A 12,179-nucleotide genomic window follows, 5' to 3' on the forward strand; every position below is an offset into this window, starting at 1 on the left:
TTCTTTTTTTGTGACATCTTTGGTTTTGGTATCAGGGTGATGGTGGCCTCGTAGAATGAGTTTGGCAGTGTTCCTCCCTCTGCTATATTTTGGAATAGTCTGAGAAGGATAGGTGTTAGCTCTTCTCTAAATCTTTGATAGAATTTGCCTGTGAAGCCATCTGGTCCTGGGCTTTTGTTTTTTGGAAGATTTTTAATCACAGTTTCAATTTACTCCATTTGATCACGGTGTATGATCCTTTTAATGTGCTGTTGGATTCTGTTTGCTAGTATTTTGCTGAGGATTTTTGCATCTATGTTCATCGGTGATATTGGCCTGTAGTTTTCTTTTTTTGTGACATCTTTGGTTTTGGTATCAGGGTGATGGTGGCCTCGTAGAATGAGTTTGGCAGTGTTCCTCCCTCTGCTATATTTTGGAATAGTCTGAGAAGGATAGGTGTTAGCTCTTCTCTAAATCTTTGATAGAATTTGCCTGTGAAGCCATCTGGTCCTGGGCTTTTGTTTTTTGGAAGATTTTTAATCACAGTTCAATTTCAGTGCTTGTGATTGGTCTGTTCATATTTTCTATTTTCCTGGTTCAGTCTCGGAAGGTTGTGCATTTTTAAGAATTTGTCAGTTTCTTCCAGGTTGTCCATTTTATTGGCATATAGTTGTTTGTAGTAATCTCTCATGATCCTTTGTATTTCTGCAGTGTCAGTTGTTAATTCTGCTTTATCATTTCTAATTCTGTTGATTTGAGTCTTCTCCCTGTTTTTCTTGATGAGTCTGGCTAATGGTTTATCAGTTTTGTTTACCTTCTCAAAGAACCAGCTTTTCGTTTTATTGATATTTGCTCTCATTTCCTTCATTTCTTTTTCATTTATTTCTGTTCTGATCTTTATGATTTCTTTTCTTCTGCTAACTATGCAATTTTTTTGTTCTTCTTTCTCTAATTCCTTTAGGTGTAAGGTTAGGTTTTTTATTTGAGTTGTTTCTTGAGGTAAGATTGTATTGCTATAAACTTCACTCTTAGGACTGCTTTTGCTGCGTCCCATAGGTTTTGGGTGTCGTGTTTTCATTTTCATTTGTTTTTAGGTATTTTTTGTTTTCCTCTTTGATTTCTTCAGTGATCTCTTGGTTATTTAGTAGTGTATTTTTTAGCCTCCATGTGTTTGTATTTTTTACAGATTTTTTTCCTGTAATTGATATCTAGTCTCATAGCGTTGTGGTCAGAACAGATTCTTGGTACAATTTCAATTTTCTTAAATTTACCAAGGCTTGTTTTTTGACCCAAGAATGTTCCATGAGCACTGGAGAAAAAAGTATAATCTGCTGTTTTTGGATGGAATGTCCTGTAAATACCAATTAAGTCCATCTTGTTTAATGTATCATTTAAAGCTTGTGTTTCCTTATTTATTTTCATTTTGGATGATCTGTCCATGGGTGAAAGTGGGGTGTTAAAGTCCCCTACTATGAATGTGTTACTGTCAATTTCCCCTTTTATGGCTGTTAGTATTTGCCTTACGTATTGAGGTGCTCCTATGTTGCGTGCATAAATATTTATATTTGTTATATCGTATTCTTGGATAGATCCCCTGATCAGCATGTAGTATCCTTCTTTGTCTCTTGTAATCGTCTTTATTTTAAAGTGTATTTTGTCTGATATGAGAGTTGCTACTCCAGCTTTCTTTTGATTTCCATTTGCATGGAATATCTTTTTCCACCCCCTCACTTTCAGTCTGTATGTGTACCTAGGTCTGAAGTGGGTCTCTTGTACCCAACATATATACAGATATTGTTTTTGTATTCATTCAGCCAGTCTATGTCTTTTAGTTGGAGCATTTAATCCATTTACATTTAAGGTAGTTATCGATATGTATGTTCCTATTACCATTTTCTTAATTGTTTTGGGTTTGTTATTGTAAGTCTTTGCCTTCTCTTGTGTTTCCTGCCTAGAGAAGTTCCTTTAGCATTTGTTGTAGAGATGGTTTGGTGGTGCCGAATTCTCTTAACTTCTGTTTGTCTTTAAAGGTTTTAATTTTTCCGTCAAATCTGAATGAGATCCTTGCTGAGTAGAGTAATCTTGGTTGTAGGTTTTTCCCTTTCATCACTTTAAACATGTCCTGCCACTTCCTTCTGGCTTGCAGAGTTTCAAGTTGCCTTTATAATAATTTTATTGTTTCCCCTTATTTTATAAATATAGAGGTATTTAAATGAATATCAATATCAATATATGCTTCATTAAATAGATAACAATATAAGAAAAACTTCATCAGAAAATTTTCTACAATATCTGTGTAGCTTAATTTATAAGAAAACTTTAATACCGTCAAAAGAGTATGAAATTTTTTTTCAGAAAACCCATCTTGCATGTTGTTGCTTGACCATATAAAGTTGATCAGTTTTGTTAACTAAATTCATTACGTCTGCATATCCTTTTGGGATTAGTTTTTTCAGTGTTTGTCATTTGCATGATCTAAGACTTGTCTTAAGCCTTGCTTTCACTCAGAATTTTTCTGACTGACCTTTTTCCTCATTTTCTATTCTGTTAGCATTTTTTATATATTTTACTACACTCGCTTTATCCTAATTAACTTTGTTCATTTTATTTTCTCAACCCAATTAAAGTTGAGATTTCATTGCCCTTGATTGTGATAGGAATACATTACCCAACTTGGTTTACGTTCCACACTTTTTGTCTTTCCTGCCCTAACAAATACATATTGACGTAAAGCAGGCATCTGCCACGTTGGGTATACATTTAAGTGTGTTAACAGTGTTGCTAGATGCATCTGTCCTGTCACTAAGATTTAGCCAAGTGTTGAGTATGCCTGATCTGTCTCATGTTCTCCAGCGAGTTGGTGGAAGTATTCGACCATGGAAGCAGATGTATGTTGTACTTCGGGGCCATTCGCTGTACCTGTACAAAGATAAACGAGAACAGACGACTCCGTCTGAAGAGGAGCAGCCCATCAGTGTTAATGCTTGCTTAATAGACATCTCTTACAGCGAGACCAAGAGGAAAAATGTCTTTCGACTCACCACGTCTGACTGTGAGTGCCTGTTTCAGGCTGAAGACAGGGACGACATGCTAGCCTGGATCAAGAGCATCCAGGAGAGCAGCAACTTAAATGAGGAGGTTAGTGTCCAAAACGACATTGATAAAACTGACGCTGTCGCAACATTTTCTTTTTAAAGGAGACTGAAAGAATCTGATACATCATTTTAAAAAAATTATAACGTGCTATCTTCACTTAAAAATAGTTGATCAGGGCTTCCCTGGTGGCTCAGTGGTTAAGAATCCGCCTGCCAATGCAGGGGACACGGGTTCGAGCCCTGGTCCAGGAAGATCCCACATGCCGCGGAGCAACTCAGGCCTGTGCACCACAGCTACTGAGCCTGCGCTCTAGAGCCCGCGAGCCACAACTACTGAGCCCGTGTGCCTAGAGCCTGTGCTCCACAGCAAGAGAAGCCACCGTAGTGAGAAGCTTCTGCACCACAATGAAGAGTAGCCCCTGTTTGCAGCAACTAGAGAAAGCCCGCACGCAGCAATGAAGACGCAACTCAGCCAAAAATAAATAAATTAATTAAAGAAAAAAATAGTTGATCAGAGGGAAAATTCAGGGACTTCCCTGGCAGTTCAGTGGTTAGGACTCTGTGCTTCCACTGCCAAGGGAACAGGTTCGATCCATGTTTGAGGAACTAAGATTCCACCAGCCACACGGTGCTGCCAAAAAAAAAAAGGAAAACTCAAGTGTACCTATATTATATTATTTTCACTTATTGGGAAAATCACCATTACTGACCTAGAAAAGCAGATTATTCATACATGCTGCATACCTTCTCAGAAGCAGTGAAGCACTGAGCAGAGACCTAGGTTCCTAGTCCTGGTCATTACCTTTGTGACTGAATAATTCCAGATCTGTTTCTTTGTGTCAAAACCAGGGTTGTTGTGGGCTTAAGTTACAGCGAAAATGCATCTCCAAACAAATTGCTGTGTAAATGCAGAGACACTGATAGCATGATTCTTGTTAATGAAATTATGCAGGCAAGAATATCATATAGCCTACTGTAATACAGTAATTGGTTTCTAAGAAAACTTGTAGTATCAGAAATCATGTTATAAGCCACCTTTTCTTTTTAATAAGGAGAGTTTCTGACTCACAACCATCAAGTTATTTTTTACAGCAGAACTTTCAGTAGTGAAGATTTTTTTTTTAAGTGAAGATTTTTTTTTGCGGTACAGGGGTCTCTCACTGTTGTGGCCTCTCCCGTTGCGGAGCACAGGCTCCGGAGGCGCAGGCTCAGCGGCCATGGCTCACAGGCCCAGCCGCTCCACGGCATGTGGGATCTTCCCGGACCAGGGCATGAACTCGTGTCCCCAGCATTGGCAGGTGGACTCTCAACCACCACGCCACCAGGGAAGCCCAAGATTTTTTTTTTAAGTGTACATAACTGTAAACTTTACAGAGCAGATTCAGCAATGATTAAGTCTAGATTTTGCTCAAGGGTGCCTTTTTCATATCATCAGCAGTTTTTCTTAGACGTTATTCTCCTTTGCGTGCCCGTTGTTATGACAAAAAAAAAAACCCACAAGGTTCTTTCCCCCTACTTTCCCATTACAGTATGCAGGAATACCTACATTAACCATGAAGTTACGCAAATTATGTTCTCGAATTCTGTCATTTCCATTATATCCAATTCAAGTCATGAAAACTTAGAACATAGGAAAATGCCTGTACTTTTTCTCGTCTGACAGTTTACACTCTACCTTGTTTGTCGTGAACAACGAATACCAGATCCATATCAATACAGCCCTTTTTCTACAACCACCGCTATAAAGAGACATCAGACCTGAGTTTTGGCAGAGTAAACAGGGAGAATCACAACTTGGGTGTAGATTTCAGCTTTAAGTAGCAGTTCAAAGGAGTTCCTGTTTGATCAGCCCCTGCTCTATGGCCAGGTGTCCTGCTGGGCAGTAGATGACTTCATCTTTGAGACATAGGGCTTTTTTAGAAATTGAATGAAGTGATGCTTATGAAGAACGCACCCCAGTGTCTGGTAGGTCATGAACATGTACTTCATGTCAGCCATTATAGCATCATCACTATCATCTGATTCTAAGACACGGGTGTTTTCACCGAGTTTTATAGCTAAGAAAGTAATAATTCACCGAGCATATACCATATGGCAGTCACTCTTTTAAGCATTTTATGTCAGTTAATTTCAGCAACCATATGAATGTGTCTTATTATTATCATCACCATGTTTCAAACAAGGGAACTTTGTGGCAAAGAGAAGTTAAGTAATTTCCCCAGGGTCACACAGCTCAGAATTCTCAAGCAGTCTTATTCTAGATCTTAACCATATCCTCTTTCAGTTGGTAAATGAGAAGAATCTATTTGAATTCGAGAATTTATAAAGTCTGTATTCTTTGTAAATTGTAACGTTCGCTATGACCAAAACGAGACAAGTAAAAAAAATACTTGCGGACACATGTCAATTTATAATTGGAACCAGTAGGGAAAAAAAAAATCATCTCCTTATGGTCAACTCTGAGTTTTCCATGTAGCATATTATTGAGGTTAACTTGTTGAGGTTAATAAAGCCACGTCTGAGCTTTTTTCTTCTGCTAATATAACTGTCACTTCTGATACTAATTGACCCTCAGTCTCACTGTTCCTATCAATTAATCATTAACACATTTTGGCAGTATTCCATCTTTTATCCAACTGTATTATTTTGAAACGCTGATCATTCTTTCTGGTATTAGCGAGAGAAAAAACTGGCTCACTGCCTCCCAGTCATTTATTAAAAACCCCAGATCAATTCAGTAAGTTTGAACACTGGCTACTTGCTGGTACTAGTCTAGGTGTTGCTGGGGTACAGAAAATACACAGAAGACTCTTGGCAGTGGCAGAGGCACTTGAACGTTTGTCACTTAGTGAAGTTAGGTCATGATTTGAATAGAGCTTTAAAAACAACTCCATGGAGTCTCTATTGAATAAGCAAAGTAGTACAGTATAGAGCTCCCCCCTGCCCCCCAGAAAGAGTAGGATCCTTATTTAGGGAGTTTAGAGTTGACTTTCTAATTCTACCTTCTATTTATTCTTTAGGACACTGGAGTTACTAACAGGGATCTGATTAGTCGAAGAATAAAAGAATACAACAGTCTGATGAGGTGAGAATCCCACCATGCCTGCAGGTTAACTGGGATGTAAAATACGTACTTGGTCAGAAATGTTCCTTTCTTTCAGCAGCAAAGCAGAGCAGTTGCCAAAGACCCCTCGCCAGAGTCTCAGCATCCGGCAGACTCTACTCGGTGCTAAAGCAGAGCCTCGGACTCAAAGTCCACACTCCCCCAAGGAAGAGTCAGAAAGGAAGCTTCTCAGTAAAGGTACTGATATCAGCATTCCTAGATAAATTTAGGATTTAAAATTGGGTTTGTAGTAAATCAACTATACTTAAGTAAAAAAAAAAAAAAAATTTTTTTTTTTTTTTTAAATAAAATTGGGATTTTAAAGGTGTTTTCATGTTTTTCTGTGCCTTTTCTGCGGACCTCAGCTCAGGGTGAGCTAACCCAGAGATCACTGGGGGCCTGGTCCAGGCTGGTGGGGCCTTTCCCTTAAGCTGGGGTCCAAGACACCAGTTCTTTTTTTTTTTGCGGTATGCGGACCTCTCACTGTTGTGGCCTCTACCATTGCGGAGCACAGGCTCCGGACACGCAGGCTCGGCGGCCATGGCTCACGGGCCCAGCCGCTCCACGGCATGTGGGATCTTCCCGGACCGGGGCACGAACCCGTGTCCCCTGCATCGGCAGGTGGACTCTCAACCACTGCGCCACCAGGGAAGCCCAACACACCAGTTCTTATAATAAAGATCAAGTGAAGGAAAATACAACACATACATGTATGTCAAAAACTGCCAATTTGATAAATGCAGAGGATCCAGATGCTTTCATTTTGAAATAAAACCATTATGTTTACTTTTGCTAAAATCTCACTATAAAGATGTCACATTAATTCTATTGTCTTGACTGTTTTAAAGAAAATCATGGTACAGATTGTCAAAGGGTGAAGAAGCAGAATTGATTTGTACTAAATTATATGGAGGGTTGAAAGGAGTGCTATATCAGGAAGAGAATAGAATAGAATAGAATATGTTTGATACATAAAAGATATGTTATTTATAGTACAGGACTCTGATTTATATAAATATTGATAAAGGATCTTTAAAGTCATGATTTAAACACTCTTGTTTCTATTTTCTTTTCATGTCATTTTCTTTTGAATAACGATCAAAAGATGACACTAGTCCCCCAAAAGACAAAGGCACATGGAGAAAAGGCATTCCAAGTATTATGAGAAAGACATTTGAAAAAAAGCCTACTGCTACAGGAACGTTCGGGGTCAGACTGGATGACTGCCCACCAGCTCATACTAATCGGGTAAGACACCAGCCCGCCAGATTTCCTAAAGCCATTAATTCAGCCGTCGTCATAACAGGACCCAAGTACACAGCCGTGCAGGTCACAGCGGGTATCTGTCCATCTGTTGAGTATTTTCCTCTTCTTAACAGACCTTAGTTTCTCTAAGCATGTCTGACCTGTACGGGTGTATGGAGTAATTTTATCTATAATGCTTTTCTCTAATGTGTTGACTCTGAAATAGAATAATTATTCAATGGCTAAGAATGTATCTGAAACTATCTAGGTAAGAAGTCATTTTCAAGTCGTGTGTGTTTCTGTTTTCAGCATTTTAAAAGAAGGATGGGAACAAGAGTCTGATTAAGAAAGTGTGATAAATATAAATGTGTGCGCGTGTGTGTGCGCGTGTATGTGTGTGTGTGCGCGTGCGTGTGTTTACAATGCCCACGTTAGGATTCATATCGTGAGTGGATGGATGTTATTCTTTCCCCCTCCTCTTCCCCGTCCCCCTTCTTTTATTCAACTGAACTGTTGCCACATTCTCCCTACTTGCTCTTGTTTCTTCTTTAGACTATTATCTCCCTGTGGGGCCTCCTCTTTCAGTCTTGACCTATTCATTCTCTTTCCACTGACTCAACTATCTCTTGCTGGGTTTTTTTTTTTTTTTTTTTGCGGTACGCGGGCCTCTCACTGTTGTGGCCTCTCCCGTTGCGGAGCACAGGCTCCGGACGCGCAGGCTCAGCGGCCATGGCTCACGGGACCAGCCGCTCCGCGGCATGTGGGATCTTCCCGGACCGGGGCACAGACACGTGTCCCCTGCATCGGCAGGCGGACTCTCAACCACTGCGCCACCAGGGAAGCCCCTCTTGCTGGTTTTGTCTCTTCCCAGTTCTCCAATGTTTCTATTCTTTATTTTCTCTGTATCAAATAACAGCAATTTATATACTGTTTCCTTTTGGATGAAAAGGGCCTTTTAGCTACGATATGTATCTACTAACTGAAGATAAACATTCATGCTGTGTTAAATAAAATGCTTATTTCTTGTTTTGCAGTATATTCCATTAATAGTTGACATATGTTGCAAATTAGTTGAAGAAAGAGGTCTTGAATATACAGGTATTTATAGAGTTCCTGGAAACAATGCAGCCATCTCAAGTATGCAGGAGGAACTCAACAAGGGAATGGCTGATATTGATATACAAGACGATGTAAGTTTGCATATTTCTATTTGAATAACTGGTGTGTGTTTTTTTCCTTTGCGGTATTGACTACAAAAATACGGTATTTTTATTTTGCATACCTAGAAATGGCGAGATTTGAATGTGATAAGCAGTTTACTAAAATCCTTCTTCAGAAAACTCCCTGAACCACTTTTCACAAATGGTGAGTTAACCCCACCAAAGGCACCGATGCAACAGTTGAACATTACATTGTTGGGAAACCACAGCATATTAAATTGAACCAGGGGAAAATATTTTTGTCAAAAGAAACAGGAGGTTTTGTTTAGTTCTTACTTGTATACAAAGCACAATCATGTCCTATTTTTTGTCATTTGGATGTTTTTTTCCTCCTGATACATTTCAGTGAAAAACAGTTTATAAAACGTTGTTAAAGTTCAGTAAAAATATATATTATCCTGTTCATTCATGTTTACAGCTGAGTTGAAAATATGTTGTTATTGTTCTCAGTGAAAAGCCTTCAGGCATAATAAGGTACAATTAGTAGAAAAGCATTTTTTTCAGCCAAGCCAACTATTTGACTTAGATAAGACCTTGTAGTAGATGTTGCAGTGCGGGGAGAGAAAGTGGACAGACTGTGTAAATACAGGCTCTACCCTCAGAGAACTCACATTTTAGGGAATTTCCTTTGTTTGATAAGGCCTAGAGGAATCATTAAAAACTATAGTAGTTTTATTTTATTTTATTTTATTTTTTATAAATTTATTTATGGCTGCATTGGGTCTTCGTTGCTGCTCACGGGCTTTCTCTAGTTGCAGCGAGCAGGGGCTACTCTTCGTTGCGGTGCGCAGGCTTCTCATCGCGGTGGCTTCTCTTGTTGCAGAGCACGGGCTCTAGGCACGCGGGCTTCAGTACTTGTGGCACACGGGCTTAGTAGTTGTGGCTCATGGGCTCTAGAGTGCAGGCTCAGTAGCTGTGGCCCACGGGCTCGGTTGCTCCGTGGCCTGTGGCATCTTCCTGGACCAGGGCTCGAACCCGTGTCCCCTGCATTGGCAGGTGGATTCTTAACCACTGTGCCACCAGGGAAGCCCCTATAGTAGTTTTAGGACAACATTTCAAAGGCTATTTGGGGGTCTTCCCTACTATTTTTTTCTTTTTAATTGTCGTTTGAAATTGAACCTTAAAGGGAAACTAGATTACAGCTCACCTAAACAATTTAAGATGAATTTGTTTTTTTTTGTTCTTACTGTTGTCAGATAAATATGCCGACTTTATTGAAGCCAATCGTAAGGAAGATCCTCTAGATCGTCTGAAAACATTAAAAAGACTAGTAGGTATTATTTTATATTTTTGGAGGTACAACAAAAGTTCAGCATTTAAATCCATCATGAAAATAATATGTTTCAGATTCATGATTTGCCCGAACATCATTATGAAACACTCAAGTTTCTTTCGGCTCATCTGAAGACAGTGGCAGAAAATTCAGAAAAAAATAAGGTGTGTAAACTGTTTATTGAAGAGATGTACTTTCGGTGGCTTTAGTTGACAAGATGTACTTCACTGCTTCATGTGAAATAGTCAAAAATAGGTTATAATTAAACAGAAGCTCTAAAATACATCATACTGGTGATCACGTCCCTTTAAAGATCACTCTTAAAAGCAAAAGATCCCCAAAATATGAATTGTTGTTTTTTCAAGACATTTTCTTTTATGTTTATCCAGCAAGAAAAATGAAAAAGTCAGAAATTTTACTTCTTTTATTTTTCAACTGTATATTAATATTTTGAATGGGCAGTATTTGCACAAACAACAGTACAAATGTATCAAATGGTATACAGTGAAAAACAACAGACATTTTCTTTTTTTGTTTTGTTTCATTTAGATTTAGCAGATAAATTGTTTTGGTTTTGTTTTCATACCACCATATTACCTTTATCAAACACAACAAAATTTACTATTCCATCGTATTATCTAGTAGTCTGTTCACGTGTAGCTTTTCCTGATTGGTTTAAAGAAATATCTTTTGGATGAATATTGTATGATTTTACTCACATGGAATAAAAAAAAAAACCACACACAAAATAAATGAACAAACCAAACGAAAACAACACATAGATACAGGGAACACAGTAGTGGTTACCAGAGGGGAAGGGGCAGGGGTGCAGGGGAGGGTGAAAGGGTAAGGGGGATCAACTGTCTGGTGATGGATAGAAACTAAATTTTTGGTGTGGATCCCAAGACCAGTTTGATTTTTCTTTTTTTTTTGAGTTCCACAATGGTTTTTTACCCTCTTGTATGTTTTTGGGATTGGTTATTTAATATTTTAATCAAATCCTAAGGTCAAAAAATTACACCAGATACTTATAAGATATAACAAAGAAAAACAAAAGGTTTGCACCTTTGACAATCAGGTACTTAAACAGGAGTAAAAACTATCATGGAAGGAAACATACAAACATATAGGCATGTAATACTGAGGTGTTCATTGGTACAAGGATAAGCAACAAGCTTTGGAAGTCTTGGTTGAAGTAAAATTTTTATCAAAAGAATATTTTCAGACATTAGTTTTTACATATTCATGATCTTAATGTACTACTCAGGCAAATTTGGAAATTTTTATGTATCTCTTTCCATTTGTTTAGTTTTTGAGGGGAGAGGTTTTCCCTATTCTTTTGCAAGTTTTATTCCCTTTGATTTTAATATTTTTGTCAGTTGATTCAGCTTTATTAATACTTATTTTTGGCTGAGGTGCACGGCTTGTGGGATCTTAGTTCCCTGACCAGGGATGGAACCTGTACCCGCTGCCTTGGAAGTGTGGAGCCCTAACCACTGGACTGCCAGGGAATTCCCTGTAATACTAGTTTTGAACCAGATCAATTGTTTTCAATCAAAGACTTCCTGGAAAAAACAAATGCCAATTAAGTATTGTATGTTGTCATTAAAGCAAGAAAAAGAATTTACATATAGATCAGTTTATGGAAACTCTAACCCTGAAGCATTATTTTTTTTTACACACATCAGTCAACCATTCTTTGAATTCCTTTTCATCAAAAGAGTCTTTCAGAAGTAAAATGCCAAGCATACAATGGGAATTTAAGCCTACTTTCTTAAGAAAAGTTGTGATATTTTCTAATACCATCCTCTGTTGCAGATGGAACCCAGAAACCTAGCCATAGTGTTTGGTCCAACTCTCGTGAGGACCTCTGAGGATAACATGACGCACATGGTCACTCACATGCCAGACCAGTACAAGATCGTAGAGACGCTTATCCAGCACGTAAGTCCAGGCTTCGGCTCATCGAGAACATTCTTTTTCATGAGCAGCTGATGGTTGGTAGGGCAGAATTTGGTTATACTTTTTTTTTTTTTCCTAAGAGAATTACCTTTTTTTCTGTGCTATCCTCCAAAATATAGATCTCTGTAGGGGGTTATTTAATTTCTCTTTTTCACCTTTTTTATTTTAAATTTTAGCATGACTGGTTTTTCACAGAAGAAGGTGCTGAAGAACCTCTTGTAAGTATTGTCCGTCAGCATTTGTACTCTGTTCTTCTCATTTGGGACACACAAGATCCTGATCCTACAACTGTGTCACCTTCC

The 12,179-nt window shown here is 38.5% G+C and overlaps 1 protein-coding gene across 4 annotated transcripts in view; it reads left to right on the forward strand.

Moving 5' to 3' along the window:
• Positions 1–12,179, forward strand: part of ARHGAP21 (Rho GTPase activating protein 21) — a 134,727-nt gene that overhangs the window by 114,175 nt on the left and 8,373 nt on the right. For 2 of the 4 annotated variants that reach the window (XM_024765678.1, XM_024765695.1), the window contains 10 exons: positions 2,833–3,117; positions 6,095–6,159; positions 6,236–6,375; positions 7,283–7,425; positions 8,457–8,612; positions 8,709–8,787; positions 9,839–9,912; positions 9,990–10,079; positions 11,734–11,859; positions 12,054–12,095. In XM_024765678.1, coding sequence (XP_024621446.1) covers positions 2,833–3,117; positions 6,095–6,159; positions 6,236–6,375; positions 7,283–7,425; positions 8,457–8,612; positions 8,709–8,787; positions 9,839–9,912; positions 9,990–10,079; positions 11,734–11,859; positions 12,054–12,095 — 1,200 coding nt within the window. The remainder of the gene's footprint in view (positions 1–2,832; positions 3,118–6,094; positions 6,160–6,235; positions 6,376–7,282; positions 7,426–8,456; positions 8,613–8,708; positions 8,788–9,838; positions 9,913–9,989; positions 10,080–11,733; positions 11,860–12,053; positions 12,096–12,179) is intronic. The other 2 variants (XM_024765686.1, XM_024765701.1) reach the window with 1 other exon arrangement.

The sequence above is a fragment of the Neophocaena asiaeorientalis genome, unplaced genomic scaffold (genome assembly GCF_003031525.2).
Source record: "Neophocaena asiaeorientalis asiaeorientalis breed wild unplaced genomic scaffold, Neophocaena_asiaeorientalis_V1.1 scaffold217, whole genome shotgun sequence".
Classification (NCBI taxonomy): Eukaryota; Metazoa; Chordata; class Mammalia; order Artiodactyla; family Phocoenidae; genus Neophocaena; species Neophocaena asiaeorientalis.